Consider the following 18,379-nt stretch of genomic DNA (forward strand, 5'->3'; position numbering starts at 1 on the left):
GATAACGAAGTCCGCCATTAGCGGAGTTAACTGCTAAATTGCTACTGTAATACTCTAGTAACTCAAAGTTCACCTTTTACAGAACTCCCAACTAACTTTGCTACCACGTGTTAGTTCGGTTCAACTCAGGTTGGATTCATTTTTCACTTTTAATCGGTTGTAGAAATTTCGGATCGGTTCAGGTTCGAGTTGGGTCAATATCGGTGCAAATAAAGTTCGAGTCAGGTTAATATCATAACAGATGAGATTCGAGTCAGGTCATAATCAGATCGGATGTCAAGGGATTAGGTCTTTATTCAAAACATTGGATATAATACGAATTTTTTTTTAAAAAAAAAGTAATAAATAATGTTTTTTTGTATAACTACGATATAATATTAATTCATTGTCGTCAAATGGGTGACACTCATGTATAAAAAGACACCCTAGATGTGACGCCTAGGTACATTCGGGTCATATCAGGTTTCTATGTTGGGTTTCTGTCATCAATGTACGAGTTTAAATCGGTTCCGGTATATATCAGTTCGTATTAAAACAATTCTGATTGAAACAGTTCAGGTTCATTCGATTTTGGGTCTATTTCGAATATTACAAACTAGTTGGAAAGCCCGTGCGATGCACGGGGCTTCCATTAGGATTATCTGTAAAAATATATTTTTAAGTTGATAAAAAAGTCCTACTATGTTGTCATTGATGAAAAAAAAAATCGTGATTGGTATAGATGATAACCGATGAATTATTAATGCTTTTAGCATAAAAGTTTTGTCATCGATTAGTATAACATCAAGTGACATAGTTAATTAGTTATAGTATGTCGCTCGCTTTTTCATTTGTTACAGACACAATCGGTTTTTAATTAAATACAAAACGCTTTCTCTATAAACATGGTGGAGCTCACCAATATGAACCCTTAATAACGGAGACATATCTTTATGAGTTTTGCAAATTATTTTACAACTACATAAAACTGAATGATGTTACAAAAAACATCAGTTATCATAATTATATATATTTAGTGCGTTGAGAGAGAATATTAGATCTCTTACAACATAATTTTACCTTGACTATTTACAATTAAGAGTATTTGCTCCTTATACACATCTCGCAATATCTCTGATTCTATTACATAGAATGCACGGGCACTTAGTAATATCTCTGACAATATCAGTTAGTAGTTTATGTCATTTTTTAAAATAGTTGGGTTACCAAGTTAGTATAATAATGTCAGTTAGTAGTATATATTTTATGGCACCGCTAAAAATGTTATTTGACGTTACCATGATCTGGTAAAGAAAACTATTAAAGTTAACAAAAAGTCAAATTATGCTACAAATGGAAGCAAACAAAATATCGGGGATTGATTTAGATGAGGACAGATTAATCATCAGTTCCTATAACAAAAAAGCAACAAAAGTGTTGTGGCATTTGGTATTTAACTATATCAGTTGTATACTAACATTCAGAGATATAGTTGGATTATAGAGTCACCGTTCTTATTGTCTTAGCACCATCTATTTTTTAACGAAATAGTCTTTGACTACTTATCCTTAAAAACTCCATGCAAAATATATAATACGACATCTTAATTTGGTAAATTATGAAAACTTCTTTGTAAACAATGTCCTTCTTGTGGACTTGATACATTAGGTCTCTATCATCGATGTAAAATCTTAATCTCTCGGATGACGTTGTTTTTGAAACTACATAAAGTTGTCCATTAATAAAAATTGGTTTCGGCAGGTAAATTTCAACATGATTTAGTAACTGTCCCTAGCTCTTGTTTATTGTTATGACGCAGCATTAGAGCCGGCAAACAATGACACGACATGAAAACACGACAAGAATCCGACACGAAATTAACGGGTTTGGGTTGACATTTAACGACCCATTTATGTAAGTGGGTCGACACGAACACGACACGAGATTTAATTGGGTTAGGTTTGGGTTGAGCACTCTACACACGAACCCGACACGAATAACTTATTTACTAAATTAATCCCAAATTTTCTTGATCCTCACATAAATATACTTACACTTTCCAAATATGACATGACACGAAAATACGACACGAAATTCACGGGTTAGGGTTGAGCTTTGATGACCTATTAATGTAACTGGATCGACACGAACACGACACGAGATTTAATTGGGTCGGGTTTGGGTTGAAGAGTTCGTGACCCGTTTAAATGTGACATCTGAACCCGACACGAGCTGATCTGTTTGTCACGTCTATGTAGCATGACCTCAACGTATATATTGTCTCTACTTAAGAACGAAAAGAATCTTTGTATCTGAGGAAGTCATCACTATCCTCGGGTTCAGTACCTTTTGCCGACTTTGGAACCCGTAAGTATCTTCCCTTCTACTATAAATTTTCTAGGGCGATTGATAATAAGACAGGACTCGTTAGATAATCCTCTTACGGAGTTAATGTTCCTCTACAATTACGTAACCGGCATACCATATTTGGTAGAGCATATTATTATGATGAGTTATATTAAAAAAATTCATGATGTATACTCTCTCCCCTTCTTAAACTCTTCCACTTGGCTTTTTAGAGGTCAAACTTTTAAAACTTTGACCATTAATATGTCGAAATCATGATCAAACTTCCGCATTAACAATTGTGTAAAAGCAATACGGAAGATCATTGAAGAAGATAAAATATACTTAGTGTGAAATTCCTAAAAGATAATGAATCTTACTCCCAAAGTCTACACGAACTAAAATACCCGACAAAATCTCGCATAATGAAAACAAAGGCGAAGCCTAAAAGTAAGGATGCCAAATGGGGGATAAGACATGACAAATGTAAGCCTTCTCATACCCGTATTTAATAGAAAAATTACATGCCCTTACTTGTCGCAAGTAAAATTTTTCAAAAACATAACCGCTTCAACTTTGTCTATTCTATAACTTTCTCAATAATTATGATATTATTTTACCCTTATATAACACCCATGGTTGGCACGATTTAAAATTCAGTTTGAGTCCAACACTTGCTACATCCAAGACAAATGCGATATAGTTAGACACTTGTGATAGATTTTCCTTTTTGATCAAATTAATTTACTTTTTTCTTATTGTAGAGCTAACAATAATTTTTATTCTTATGTAGAAAGCTAACATTTATTTTGAGCCAATTACTTATTTATTCCGTTCCTCATGATTTTGGAGTATATATGTACCTTGTGTTACAATGCCTAATTGTTAATATTTGTTTTGAACCAATAGCTATAATGGAGATTATAAAATTAAAAATGGGATTAACTTAAGATCAATTACTAACAACAAGGTTAAAAATAAGTAAATATTGGCAAGAAAAAAAACATCAACAAGTAATTAATTAGATATGAGAAAGGTCGGGAGATCATGAAAAATCCGATATTTAGGTTTTTTTTCAAAGAAATTAGTTACCTGTTTTTTTTTTTTATTCATTCAATTTATAATATGAAATATAGAGAACTTATTAGGTCCTTTTATATCATTTTACCAAAAAAAAAACAGCTACATTTCGGTTAGTTTGCCAAACATTTTTAGCTTAACCAATTAAATTATCACTTCTTAATTTTCAGTTACCTTTTAATCTACATTTTTAAGTTTCAGTTAACTTTTAAGTTAGTATGACAAATGAAATTTAAAATATAGTAGAGTTAATTATATTTTACTCCTTTTTGAAATCCACATTCTAAAAATTACCCCCTTTTGAAATTTTTTGCTAAAATTACTCCCTTATGTTGTATTTTTCCTAAAATTGCTTCAAAATTTTAATTTAAGTGACTTATTTTGTCTGTTTTTGAACTCTTCCTCCATTTGTTTACATAGTTATACCTTTCAAAGTATAAATTGGCTAAGGCATAAAAGGGAATAAGTTCAAAAACAGACGAAATAGGTCACTTAAATTGGAGTTTTTTAATAATTTTAAGAAAAAATGCAACTTGGAAGTAATTTTAGCAAAAAAATTTAAAAGGGAGTAATTTTAAAAATGCAAATTTCAAAAGAGAGTAAAATCTAATTAACTCGATATAGTATATGAATAATGTTTATATTATAATTTAATCTACTTATATTAGGATGCTGACTTTATTAAAATATTAGGAAATCTACTTTTATTAGGATAATTTTATTAAATTTGTTTCGAAATCTACTCTTGTTAGGAATTCTGAAAAAGTTGGACTCTCTAATATCGCTCGAAAAGTTTCTGCTTTATATATATATATGTATTGATTCGGTTCGATTTCAAATCAATTTAGGTCGATTCAGGTTTCGGGTTGAAGTTTAGTTATACCTTTCGGGTGTAGGGTCAGATGTCGATTCACGTATTTTCAATCTGTTTTCGGGTTCGGTATACTTTTGTCAGGTCTATATGAGAGGCCGTCTTTCCATAAAAAATTTAGAAATTAATGTAAAAAAAATAGAATATTAAATTGTTAAAATGGATATAGCTGTATGTATAATATAATACTTCGTAACAGATTACCAATAAAAAAGATAAATGAGTAAACTTGTAAGCAAAAAATTGCCGAATGAAAGCCATCTTGAAGCACGATTAATAGTAAAAGGATTACGAATACACACTTAAACTAGTAGTCTCTGCTCCTTCTGTCATTTGTCCCGGTTATTTGTTATATATTTGTTTTGGCATGAAAATCAAGAAAATGAAAAAAAATGAGAGAAAAATAATGATAAATTTAAGAGTTATTTCACATACCACTTCACATGTCTATTTTCTCAACAAAAATAGAAACTACAACAAATGAGTAATGCACCGCAAAACGACTACAGATAATAATTTAGCGGAACATAGAGAGTAGCTTGATAAGAATTTCGTTTCTTACATGTCTTTGTTTGTTGGAAATATAATTTTAAATATAAAGTGATGAATTTTAAACTTTTGAGTAGTGCAATATTTGTAGGTCTTGATTTTCGCAGTATACATTTTACTCATCTCAATACAATATTGACAATTATACCCCTTTCATTTCTCCTTTCATTTTTCCTCTCTACCTTCTCTCTAATTTCAAACCTTCCTCTAATTTCAAACCTTCATCCCGTCTAGTTTTACAAACCCACTATTCAAATGGTTGTTGTCGACATTGGGTAAAGGAATTCCCTGACCGACTAGATCGACGGATTTTTGTAATTTGTTTAATTTATGTATTCCACTGTACACTTGCACAAATGCACTATATGTGATTGCCGCCTTGTACATTATTTATTTACTACTTTGACCTTTTTTTTTTATATATGTACTACCTATGTCTGCCTGATGAAAGGAATCCGGCGACCACCATCCACCGGTAGTCCTTATCGCCGTTGATATTCGAATACACCAATATCCCCGCCATCCCAAACAAATTGACAATAATTAATTTGAACATAAACCCCTATTAAAAAAAAAATACAAAACTGAGTCAATGTGTCAATTTAATTATTAATAATGGATTATTGAATAATTTGACGAAGGTTGAAGAAACTCGAGGATGTAACAATAGAGAGAAGGTAGAGAGAATTAGATTGATATTTTTTAATTAAGGGTAGAGAAGTGGAAACTTTGGTGCAAAATGTACTAAGATGAGTAAAATGTGTACTGCGAAAATAAATTCCGTATTTGTATTTTGAAAAATTATTTTAAAATAAGATACTTTGAATCAATTCAACTTCCAAGTGCCATGTACTTAAATTGGAAAAAATTGCTATTATCCAACATAATTCAAATTGACATTTCAATCTGATATTGAATTTACTAACCAAGGATTAGGGCATTAGCAATAGACAAACCCCAAATGAGGTTTGTCTAATGCCACATCACTCAACATACAAACCTTTCTAACAACAAACCTCAATACAACAATAGACAAACCTCTTAAATATAGACAAACCTCATAAAAGTATACTACATGGGGTCCACTATCTCTCACAACCAAAAACACAAACCTGTATACAAAATTGTAACCATTCTCATCTATGAACCTCAACCCCCATTCCCAACAATAGAGAGGTTTGTCAACAAACCTCTAAAAAGTACACAAACCTCTATTGACAAACCTCTATTGTTGATGCCCTTAAAATTTAAGAGGGTTCATGAATATGTTGCCACTTAAACCCAACCCACAAGTAAAGAGTATGATTATATGAACAATACATTTTTTTGAAATCTACCGATTACCAAGCCCCGACCACATTTCGTATCCCATTTATTGGCATGTTCATGACTCAAAAAAAAAAAAAAAAGATGTACGTAAATAACAATACATTTAATAAAAAACCGTAGTTGCTCTTTCATATACATGTTTTATTCAATCATGTACATTTTTTCATTATCTTTTCATCATCTACCCTTTTTCTAAAAGAACAAAATATTCTCTCTTTTCCTATTACCCTAAAAAATTAATCAAATTCTTGGCACATTTAAGAATTGTGCATCCAAATCACATATATATCAACTGATAATTCTGTTTTCAATCTTCAAGCATTAATTTATCATATCAATTTAAAAATTAGGTTTAAAAATTATTTTAGGAATCCTTCACACAAATTATGTTACTAGCATTTCGATGCAAAGTAGGTAGTTATTAGAATTGAAAAGATAACCATGAAGAGAATTGTGTTTTCAATTTACGAGTACATTGCTATCCATCCATTTCTACATTGATTTTGACAATTCGAATTTGCGTTGAGCAAGGTAACTGATCTCCATTCTAATCTAATGTTTTTATCTAATCTTTTTGTCTTATACTTACACTTTCGGTGATATTGGTGGTGCGGGATTGATGGTTTGGTGTGGCAGCGGCTGGGTTGGTGGTTGAAAGATGGACCGAGTAAGTTGATAGAGAGAATTGAGATGAGTTGAAAATATGTTGAAAAGAGACGGGTAAAGGAGTAAATCATGTAAACGAAAGAACACCCTAAAAAACCGAGCCAAAACTCACCATTAATTACCCGAAACTAACTATTACTACTATTAAATAACTCAATAATAACCGATTCAAAAGTTACCTAAACTGAAAATACTATTGACTTAACATAAATGCTAACATATAAACTGAAGCTCGATCAAGTAATTCAGTATCGAACACAAATGACCCACCATAACAATTACTCAAGTGGCAAAACAGGAAATTAACACAAAATATAGTACGTCAACCACAAAAGAGCGAACAACTAACACTCATCATCAGTTGATCACGGAGACTTGCTTTTCAGATGGTAGTTGGTTTTCGGTGCATTTTTCCCAATCTACCCCTATTACGCGTTGAAAACTGCATATATTTATATTTTATCTGTCTCGGTCATTTGTTTACTTATTTCATTTTTGATATTTCAATTAATTGTTAACTTTTTTATTTCAGAAATGCGGCAATTTAATCATCCAATTGACCTCCTCCATTTTTCTTGATCTTTATACTAAAATATCAAAGGTAAATAAATGACCCGAAACGGAGTAGTATTTAATAATTATATCTGCTTTTTAGGCCGGCTATTTCTTTATATTAATTTTTTCGGAAGCTCATAAAATAATAACTTACGGGGGTTTGTCTTGGGTTTGGGGGTTGTGACTTAACAACTGAACAAAAAAGTAAAAACAAAAACAAAAACTTTGCAATATTTTGAGTGTTATTTTTCAGATGTTTCCAAAAAAATGGGCAATTTAATTTAATTAAGGGTATTTAAGTATTTTAATGATCTGATTTTATTTTTGTTACCGTTTTTTTGTTGAATATTTGTGACTCAAGTTTGTAGAAGTCAAGGTAATTTCAAGAGTTTTTGAGGAGGTAATTACACATTTACATTTTCTTGTTTGTTTATGAATTTAATGGCATTTTATTTTATTGTTGTCATTTCTTAAATTTGTGATTAGTTATTTAGTTTGATCATTGTTTCATATAAAAAATATTATTTTTATGTTGCATTTTGGATAATTTTTCCCTGTTTTATTGATATTTTTGTATTTTATAGTTGTTGTACAATGTATACCTTATTGTTTTTACAATGTATGATCCGGATATGCATGAGTGACAATTTTGATGAATACAGATGTCGACTAGCTTAATTGGTAACATCATTCGAGGGTAAGTAGTATATATGATCAATGCTAACTGTCTGGAACCAGGAATTTTCTCCAAGGGGGCGAAAAAAAAAATAGAAAATTTTAGCTAGGAACCCTGTAGATCCACCACTGAATGCCAAAGTTCGAAACCTGTCAACATCGGCATTTTGTCAAAATACCTAATTTGGTGCCACATTAATGATTGAAATGGATATTTTTTGGTGGGTGTGAGGGAATATTTACAGTAGAATCCGAGGAAATTGATGAGTTGAAAATGAAGGTGTTAAGGATACAAAAGAACATAAATGTGTTCACGAGTTTATCCACCAAAACCTTAAAAAGATAGGATTTTTGAGGAAGAGACAGACAGTGTTTTAGTGGAAAAGATAAAGGGGTGTAATTGATTGCTTCAGCTTTTGTTGTGTATGGGTTGCTTTATACTTCACTAATTTGCTTGAGATGAAAGTATAGAGTGGTAGAGAAAAAAGGGTAATGCATGCTTTATAAATTACAATGTTAATCAATGGTTGATTTTTTTAGTTGGAAGCTTTAGAGCGAAGATTAAGCGATAAAAGTAATAATCAGCAACTAATCTCATGATTATAATGCTGGTGTACTCTTGTTGTTTGTTTAATTTCTTTGTTAATGATTGTTTTAACAAATAAAGCGAGTTAAGTGCTATATTTTGTTTTTACAATGCCGGGTTTCAGAAAAAAAAATGTGGATGACATTTGGTGTTTTGGGTTGTTGGGGGTTGAGATTTCAATTTTGGAGATAAAATGTTAATGCATTTGATTAGTCATTAGGTGACAGTTCAGTTCAGGTACTTTGGAATCACAGTGAGTGATTGTTGGAGTTTATCCTTATGTGTTTGTTCAATGGTAAATATGTACAGTTTGTGGTGTTGAATGGGGGCCATTGCTGACGAGGAGTTGAAGACGCAAGGTACTATGGCTGGAAGAGAGGAGAAGATATTGGTTTTGGTGAGGTTGAGACCGTTGAACGAGAAGGAGATCACTAAGAACGAAGTTGCGGATTGGGAATGTATCAACAGCAGTACCATCTTGTACAGAAATAGTCTTCAGGAACGGTCTGGACTCCCCACCGCCTACTCATATGGTAAGTGAAATTCAAGTATGAATGTCTTTTCATTCTGCCAGCTGTTTCTCATCCACTGATGTATTAATCTCACAAATAAGACCATCTTGTATAATTTTATGTTTCTCTGTGTATATTGGAATTTGATTTTATCACATTTTCCAGTGTTGGCCTGTTTTGAAATTTTGATACATGGCATATGGGCATGTTTCTTAGAAGGACCTACTCGGTTGTAAATGTTCTTGAATGGTTGCAAACTAATCAAAACAGGCCGTTCTTAGGAGGACCTACTCACTACTCAGTAGTTCATAAGTGATAAAACTGAAACTGAAATCTTACATCTTTTACCCGTTGATCTCTATGGTGTTAGACAGAGTATTTTCAGGCGACTGCTCCTCCAAACAAGTGTATGATGAGGGAACAAAAGAAATTGCTCTTTCGGTAGTAAGCGGTATTAATTGTGAGTAAATAATTCATCTTTTTTGCTTCCACCAGTGATTGACTATATATTTCTCAGATTTTTAATTATATATAGTTTCTGACCGACACTTGTTTATATCAGCGAGCATTTTCGCTTATGGACAGACAAGCAGTGGAAAAACATACACTATGAGTGCAATTACTGAGTATACAGTGGGAGACATTTATGACTATATACAAAGGGTAATTAAAATCCTGGTATCTTGAATTTTGATATGTTAGTAGAAGATGCAGTTGCTAAACATACTTATATTGATTTCTAGCACGAAGAGAGAGCATTTGCTCTAAAATTCTCTGCAATGGAGATCTACAATGAAAATGTGAGGGACCTTCTCAGCAATGACACTACTCCTCTAAGGTTAATGGATGATCCTGAGGTAAATAAATATAAATAAACCCAAAAAAGGAAGAAAAAAACTGGACACAAATCACGAGTAGTGAACTTGCGAAGTGGCTAATGTACTATATTGCATCAGAGAGGAACTACAGTGGAAAAATTGACCGAGGAGAAGCTAGATGATCGAAACCATCTAAGGAAGCTACTCTCGATTTGTGAAGGTAAATGATATATGTAGTAATTTTTTTTTGACTTAGAATATACTTTCATTCTTGGATGTTTGTCATCAGATTTTTCATGTTCATTTTCAATCACAACATTGCAGCTCAAAGGAAGATAGGAGAGACATCCCTGAATGAACAGAGCTCAAGATCTCATCAAATCCTTAAACTGGTAACAAATATGCTCTCCCTTTTGTTGTGGAATATTTTGCCCTCTTTCTTCTTTGTATATATAGAGAAAAACTGCAACATGCTCATTGATCTTCTTGTGATGATCCTCAGACAATCGAAAGTTCCGCCCGTGAGTTTATAGGCAAGGGAAACTCAAGTACCCTTTCAGCTAGTGTGGTAAGGTTTTATTCCATTCCCAACCTAAATCTATGAGGCTGTAACAATATGGACAAACAGTTCGTCGTTACTTTGTCTGGAATTACTCCCTAGTTAAAGTAATGTTGTTCTCTTTTTGGTCTACAGTTTTTTATTGATCTAGCTGGAAGTGAGCGTGCATCTCAGGCAAATTCAGCTGGGACACGGTTGAAAGAAGGTTGCCACATAAATCGAAGTTTACTAACACTAGGAAATGTCATACGTAAACTAAGGTTGTTCCTGAATTTTGTTATCTGTTCCTGAGTCATTGTCTATCTTTTCTCGACTTGGTTTCTGGTATTACTTTGAAATCTCTACATGTCTACATGTGAAAAATGTTGCTTTCAGTTTCATACTTAAATTGCTCTGGCCTGCAGCATTTCTGGATGACTCATTGATTCCAGTATATATTTTTTTCTTTTGACTTTGTCGTCAGAGAAGTACTGTTTTATAGTCCTCCATTCCATTGATGTTTTCCGCATTTGATTTTGTTGGTCAAAGGTGCCAACTTTAACTGATACTTGTAATTTACGATAGTTAACTTTTCAAAATGATAAGTAATACAGAAATAATTGTTCTGCTAAATTAAACATGACAACTTACATTGTATCGTTTGTTATTTACCGTTTTTCGAAGAGAGTATTGGTAAAGAATGACCAACAGAGTTGAGCGGGATAATAAACTTGGGATGTAGGTAGTATAATAACTATGTCATAGATGAAACGTTTGTGCTCACACATGATGCATGGGCTTGTTGCAGCAAAGGAAGACAAGGACACATTAATTATAGAGACTCAAAGCTAACTCGGATCCTGCAACCATGCTTGGGGGGCAATGCTAGAACTACCATCATATGCACGCTGAGTCCTGCACGTACCCATGTGGAGCAGTCGAGGAACACTTTGTTATTTGCCAGCTGTGCTAAAGAGGTGACTACCAATGCACAGGTGAACGTTGTCATGTCTGACAAAGCCTTGGTGAAACACTTGCAAAAGGAGTTGGCTAGATTGGAGAGCGAGTTAAGAACTCCGGCTCCCACATCGTCATCTTGCAATTGTTCTGTAATACTCAAAAAGAAAGATCTCCAAATTGAGAAGGTATTAGGTTTCTCTATAAGCATCTTGGTGTAATGATCACAATGCCTGCTAATTATTGATCTTTCTTTTAAGTGGTTTCTTGTTTTCCACTGGTTAAGCGTCATATTCTCCTGTATTTCTTCGCCATTGCTATTTGGACTGGATGATTTCATGACTGTCTGTGAGTCAGTGTTAATATGTTCATCAGCCACAAGGTTATGTTGATTAGAGCAAACACTATTTTGCTTTCATATTGAGTAAGAAACAACAGCATTGCAACATTCAAAGTATGGTATTTGTAATGTTCAATAATGACGCGTGGTCATTTGGTCTATGATTACTCAAAAGAATCATTGCTTCTGGTTAAAGGCTAGCCACCAATGTAGAATAACCATTATGAATGATTGTGTATTATCTGTACTCTGATTACTCTCGGCGGTCATTTTGAGAAGCTCACCTCCATGTCACTGCTTTTGCTGAGGGAGTACATTATGGAAACTGCTAAGCATTTATTTCTTGTGTACAGATGGAAAAGGAGATCAGAGTGCTGAGTAAACAACGAAATCTAGCTCAATCGCGAGTTGAGGATTTGTTGCAGATAATTGGGAATGATCAATCACCTGCAAAAGAGGTATAAAGAAAACTTTTCTTTTGTGTAATTGTCAGTAATACTTGGGGTAGAGGCACGGAAGGCGAAAGTTGAAACACACTGGGGTAGTTAAACCGGACTTCTAATGTGGCACAAAAGCAATCCTATGTTTTACGATTGATATCATGAAAAACAGTTGGCTTACAGGCTTACATGGGTAGTGGCAACTTTAAACTTAATATATGAACACTGCAACACGGAAACCCGGCCGCTTCCAGATTATGTTTGAACTTAACAATTAGAACTCCAAGTTCGCTATATAGCTGACCACTTATACCTGTTTTTAAGAATCTAAGGATTGCTCGTGCATTAAAAAAGTCAGTTAACTCAATGGTAGAGGTCAATTCCAAACTTCCCATTTTCTTGTTGAGCATGGTTTAATTTGTAAACTGAAACATCATTATATTAATGAATTAACATTATATAGTAGATATCCAAAATGAAAAGAAGCTGAAAAATGCTACTTCAATTGCTGAGTTGTCATCTTGCTGAAATCAGGAACGAAGTAAAAATCCTCCCCAGTGGAAAGCACAGGATAAATGGGAAGATGAAGATTCAGCATTGGAGTCAACTGTCAACGGAAACCGCTATGCGAATGGTGACCTAAATAGAGATGAGGTTGATGACTTTGAATCTGATGATCAGTGTAAAGAAGTCCAATGTATTGAAACTGAAGGATATGGAGCTAGTCGGAGGCTCCACTCACATCCGTCACCATATGTGTTTAGAAATGGGCATGCAGCTAATCATGGCAGCACAGGAGCCAACAGTCATCAAAATGGTTTCTCAAATGGTAACTTGGGACAAAGAATCCAGGATGTGCAGAGGTCCATTGATACCCTTGTCAACGACCCTCACAATCCCTCCTCATGGGATGATGCATCAAGCTCCAAGACTAAAACGTCTAGAGCAGATCACGGGAATGGCTTTTCTGGAAAGGAAGAGTTTTCCGAGAGAACTCCTCCTAATGAAGTTGAGACTGATTTTACAGGCAGGCCAGAGGGGTTTAGACCATTTGCTTCGTTGGATTATGGTGTCGATGCTGGAAAGCTGTCACGCAATGGTTCTCAATCATCTACTGAGACTAATTTTGTCGATGACTCAAGATCACACAGCAGTAAGCATATGAATGATGTGGAGATTCCTAGTGTTCATAATTTTGTTGCCGGCCTCAACAGTGCTAAGCTTCAGTATGAGAAGCAACTTGGAGATGATCAGGTCAGTGGAGATTGTTGGAATCTTACAGATAAAAAAAATTATGCTGAAAAAACTGTCATGAGTACCTCTGTATCTGCACCCTCCCCTTTGCCAGGAGGGTAAACTTAATGAATATCGACGTTTACCTGATTTCGTTCCAAGAATGATTTTTTGATAGATTATTAGCTTAATAAATTGAGCCTGACCAACGTCTAATGATTTGCTAGGCGTTTGATGAGTTGAGAAAGACGTTGAGAGAGGCGGGATTGGATACTATGACTGATAGTTACAGTGCCTTGGACTGGAGTCTGCAATTTGAAAAGCTTCAGAAAGCAATAATCGAGCTTTGGCAAACTTGCAACGTTCCTTTGGTTCACAGAACTTATTTCTTCCTTCTCTTTAATGGTGACGCTAATGATTCCATTTACTTAGAGGTAGAGCTAAGGAGGCTAACTTTCCTCAAGGATACATTTTCTCAGGGCAAACACTCTACAGAAGGTGGACGTCCTCAAACATTGGTTTCCAGGTTCGTTTTTCCTTTCCCCTCTTCTGTGGTTTATTGCTGTGGTTCTGCATGGCGAGTTCAAATTCTGAGACCACCATTTTTGTCATTTCTTTTTTCATTTTGGTCAAATGTTAGCTATATTTCAGTAATGAATATAAGTTACTCCGTAAATTTTGAAAGACTCGATTAACTAATTACTGCAATACTTTTATCATTTCACCCAGGTATAGAAATATTAATCACTAATTACTAATAAAAAATATTTGTTTTGTGGTCAAACAGCGAAAAAGCCCTTAGAAAAGAAAGGGAGACACTGAGTAAGCTGGTGAACAAAAGATTCTCAGAGGAGGACCGGAAGAGAGTCTACCAGCAGTGGGGTATCCGAGTGGACTCGAAACGCAGGCGACACCAGCTAGTGTCTCAGTTGTGGACAAAGACCGAGGACTCTAGCCATATTGTGGAGAGTGCAGCTATCGTTGCTAAGTTAGTCAAGTTCTCAGACCAGGGACGAACCATCAAAGGAATGTTTGGGCTTAGCTTCTCACCTCCAACCACGAGAAGGCGATCATATGGGTGGATAAACTCTAGGACATCTCTTATATGATATGTTCAGCCCACACAAGTTTATATATAGTTTTACTAGTCAGACCGTCTTGCTTGTGACCTTCGACAGCCCTCCTCCCACTTGCTCCTTGTGAGAGGTCACAAGCTTGTGACGGAATAGTGCCGTCACAAATGAGAATTTGTGATAGTTTTAAGCTAACCACAGTTATTGTTCGGTTTGATTGAGGTTACGGTGTATTCCAGTCTATCCATGTTGTAGTCGCGAGCTTGAGACCCTGAATTGATCTGTGGTAAAGAAGGGGAATGGAAGGTTTTTTAGTTTCCTTGTTGCACGTTAGGATATAGTGTTCGTAAAAGTGCTTTTGTGTGTTGGGTGCTCGCGTTTCTTAGATCTGATGTACTGGAAAATTTTCTCGAATTATAATATTATCATAAGACCAGTTCATAACTTCATATAGTGATGTGATAACATGTCCTTTAGACAGTAGCAGTGTCATTCGCTTTTTTTTTTTTTCGATAGAAATGTGAATCGATTTCAAGTTGTAGGTTTTATAGACTGATTTTGATTTCAGCTGTACTCAGGATTTCATGTCACAAGTATTAACTATCAGAAAATATGTTTGTTTGGAGTAGGATGAAATGAAGTACTCCTAATATAAAGCTGACTAAAACTGATCCGAGTCAAGGAACGTGACTCGAACCGCGACCTGGTAAGTTTTTGTTTCTTTATGAAATTCCATTGTGAAAATTGCACTGGTGCTTTACAAAAAAATAAAATAAAAAAAATTGCACTGGTAAGCTGTACTTGGCGAGTTTCACAGATGTTTTAGTATAGCAAGTATAGGGGACCGTGGATGTAAATCTAAAACCAAAAAGCACAAGTTGAATCTTTAGGGAAGTTGACTAAGCTGTTGGTAATCAACTTGTTGCTTTAACTAATTACTCTAATGATATCAGGCCATCAGGGATAACAAAGTAGTAAGATAGGTAGAATGTCAATGAGATAAAGATATTAGATATACGCTTGATATCCACACTAATCCAAACAATTCACATATCACAATGAGAAGGGTAATTTATTCTAACTAATTGGATTTAGAATGAATGTGGCAAGTTTTAAGAACAAACAAGTGAGACGGGTGTAAATGTATCGTTCATTTAAAAGGAAGTGGACGGTCAATACCATAATGAAACTCTTACCTATTGACAAAAATTAACCAAAATTGTAAGTTAAGTAAAAGTTTTAGGGATCGAACTAGAAAAATATAGCAAATCCAAATAACTAGACGGAATATTGAGGGATTAGAATTATGAATTTCTCGTTTAATTATATATATTCCTAATTATTAAATCGCTTAAAATGAGACTTGATGTATATCGTATGTCTGAATCAGTTAAATGTGACAAAAATACTATTTCACAAAAACTAAAATATTTACGGACCACCATCTTACATATACTATGCAAGTCTCACATAATGTAAACCAAAATAGACAGTCTGTCTGATAGATATTGAGGTGGTACTGAAAATCAATAATAACCAATATTTCTATTTTACACGAATTCTCATGATTTGGAAATCTCACTAATTTAGAATCTCAGAATCCAAATTGCGTGTGTTATATGGTCTAACCGTTACTCATCTACCAACACTAATTTGTTGGTGAGATTTCACCAAAATTGGTTAGATAAGAAAACATTTGCAAAGTTTACTCAGTTTGCCTAATAAACCTTCAATGATGTTAACATTCGTTGGAGTTCAATTGGGTTTCAATATATAGACCAAGTCAATCCTTGCACGTCGCTATATTACTCCATATTTGGTTTTATGGGTTAGAATTTTCCTTTTCTTTTTCTTTTTCTTTTTCTTTTTCTCCGTCCTAATTATGTGGGTCCATAACAACCCATGTCACAAAAAATGCAGTCAAACTACCTTAGAAAGAACTAGTCTTCTTCTCCTCATTTGTAGCCTATATATAAGATTAGACGGTTTTTATGTCATTAACCCCCTCTTGTTTAAGAGATATATACATTATTTACGCAAAATTCTCAACACTCGCTCTTATTTCGTATTGTTGAGTAAGCCGGGTGGATGGAGGATGAAGCGTCTGGCTCGGGAAGAAGAGTTTGGAAGTACACGAAGAAGATGATCATGTTCATCGTCCCAATGGGCATGCTTATATGGATAACCTGTCATGGATATAGACTAATCGTAATGACGAGATACACAAAGATGAAGAGTTCTCAAGGGAACTATATAGCAATTCTATTCGGAGTTGTCACGGTGGTCTTTGGTTTAATTTATTTTGTTGTTGGTTTAACCATATTAGCCGAGCGAGCTTTGGATTTGTTAGCTTGGTTGCGCAAAGGTGACTCGGGAACTAAAGGTAACTCTTTAGCCACCATCATTGTTTATGAGCATAAAAATGATTTGGTAGCCAAAAACGACTCAACCCGAACCCCACAATGCGCTGATGAGAGTGCGCCTAAAATCAGCCCAATTCGTAACAACCCAAAAACATGTTTTCGAGTTTGATATAATGGCATAGGAAATTAACTTTGTGTAATTGTGAACAGGAAAGGAGAGATCAACAAGGTGCAAGGGCTTCGTACACAGTTTTGCTATCACGGTGTCAATGTTGATGCTCACATGGACAATATACTACGGATACAAGCTAGCAGCCGAAGCTCAAGAGGTTGTCATATACAACCGTTTGGCATTTTTCATAGGAGTCATTAGCATGGCTTTTGGCTTCACATACTTCATAATCGGTTTGGGTATAGTTGCAGAGTCTACACTTCATTTCTCAGGAAGATTGCGTCAGGTGGTTGCCGAAAATGATGCTTTCTTAGACGGTACAGAAATGAATCTTCAAGTGTAATTAGCCATTTTCCTATAGGGCTTAATTCAATCCGTAAAAAGCACAGAGATATATATATAGTACACATTTCTAATAATCTGATTTTCCGAGTGGACCTGGCAATATTGTGTACTACTAGACAGTTCATAGACATAGATATCGGACATTATATTTTCAGGCTGTACATTCCGCTTGTAAGTTGTACATGTGTAGACAGCTTAGATAGGAAAAGATGAAGAAATCACACTTCCAGTGGGCTCAAGACCACGGCTGCATGGTTTGGGATTTTGGTAAGCGGACCCTTGAAGAGAATCGCTGATGTTGCATTACAGTTTGTCAGCAAACTAGGACGTCAGCGTGCTTTATACTGAACTGAGTTTTGTTTTACCAATCAAACCCATTACCCAAACCAAATTAATTGAACACTGAACCATGCAACATTGGTAGAGATTAAAGATGCCAAGAGAAGCCTAACATGTCTCTCACCAGCTGAGGCAGTGTTTCTACAACTATACTAAGTGTCCTTGACATTGTCATGTCTTCTTTGTACAAAGACTCATTTAACAGAAGTAACAAGTACGGGGTCAATCAACGCTATCTTGCCAAAAGAACAAACTCTTCACCGAGAAACATCATGAAGCTTGCTTTACATACTAGTCCTGCGAATATCCATCTTCTCCGACTTAATCTAGATATATAAAACCAGATACTAAAGATATAATAAGGCTATCAAAACCTGCCAAAGGAATAATACAATAATATATATGTGGACAAATTAGGTATGAAGCTATGGCCTTTAGTCGGATTAAATCTAACAACAATGCCTACTGACTCGTTCCGTTCCTATTCATGTAATCTAAACGAATGAGATGCTGAAACAAATTACTGATCAAGGAATACGAAAGACAAACCTAGAGCCTGAAACTTCATTGGGGGTTTAAGAAGCCTCATTCATAGACAAAATATCATTGCTTA

At 34.7% G+C, this 18,379-nt stretch overlaps 1 protein-coding gene and 1 long non-coding RNA gene across 7 annotated transcripts; both read left to right on the forward strand.

The window, feature by feature from the left end:
• The first annotated feature begins 7,070 nt into the window (after positions 1 to 7,070).
• LOC141611559 (kinesin-like protein KIN-7E) lies at positions 7,071 to 14,996 on the forward strand. Of its 6 annotated transcripts, none has more exons than XM_074430129.1 (15): positions 7,071 to 7,209; positions 7,737 to 7,775; positions 8,946 to 9,169; positions 9,519 to 9,608; positions 9,711 to 9,811; positions 9,892 to 10,005; positions 10,105 to 10,186; positions 10,291 to 10,358; positions 10,469 to 10,534; positions 10,661 to 10,785; positions 11,313 to 11,649; positions 12,155 to 12,259; positions 12,776 to 13,495; positions 13,702 to 14,000; positions 14,262 to 14,996. In XM_074430129.1, the coding sequence occupies exons 3-15, from the start codon at positions 8,959 to 8,961 to the stop codon at positions 14,581 to 14,583; spliced, it is 2,640 nt and encodes an 879-aa protein (XP_074286230.1). In that variant the 5' UTR covers positions 7,071 to 7,209; positions 7,737 to 7,775; positions 8,946 to 8,958; the 3' UTR covers positions 14,584 to 14,996. The 6 variants fall into 6 exon arrangements, with proteins under 6 accessions (XP_074286230.1, XP_074286231.1, XP_074286229.1 ...); XM_074430130.1 differs by having other exon boundaries at positions 7,205 to 7,421; XM_074430128.1 differs by lacking the exon at positions 7,071 to 7,209 and having other exon boundaries at positions 7,449 to 7,775.
• A 1,595-nt stretch (positions 14,997 to 16,591) lies between these two features.
• Positions 16,592 to 17,527, forward strand: LOC141614817 (uncharacterized). Its single transcript, XR_012529388.1, has 2 exons — positions 16,592 to 16,930; positions 17,121 to 17,527. It is a non-coding gene; the product is annotated as an uncharacterized LOC141614817 (long non-coding RNA).
• Positions 17,528 to 18,379: the final 852 nt, after the last annotated feature.

This window comes from Silene latifolia, chromosome 11, assembly GCF_048544455.1.
Source record: "Silene latifolia isolate original U9 population chromosome 11, ASM4854445v1, whole genome shotgun sequence".
In the NCBI taxonomy this organism is placed as follows: domain Eukaryota; kingdom Viridiplantae; phylum Streptophyta; class Magnoliopsida; order Caryophyllales; family Caryophyllaceae; genus Silene; species Silene latifolia.

Excerpts from the sequence above, each read along its gene's own strand:
- LOC141611559 (XM_074430129.1), top strand. The coding sequence starts at position 8,959 with ATGGGGGCCATTGCTGACGAGGAGTTGAAGACGCAAGGTACTATGGCT. Across the intron at positions 10,006-10,104 it reads GGTTAATGGATGATCCTGAG|AGAGGAACTACAGTGGAAAA; the intron begins GTAAATAAATAT and ends ATATTGCATCAG. Across the intron at positions 14,001-14,261 it reads CCTCAAACATTGGTTTCCAG|CGAAAAAGCCCTTAGAAAAG; the intron begins GTTCGTTTTTCC and ends GTGGTCAAACAG.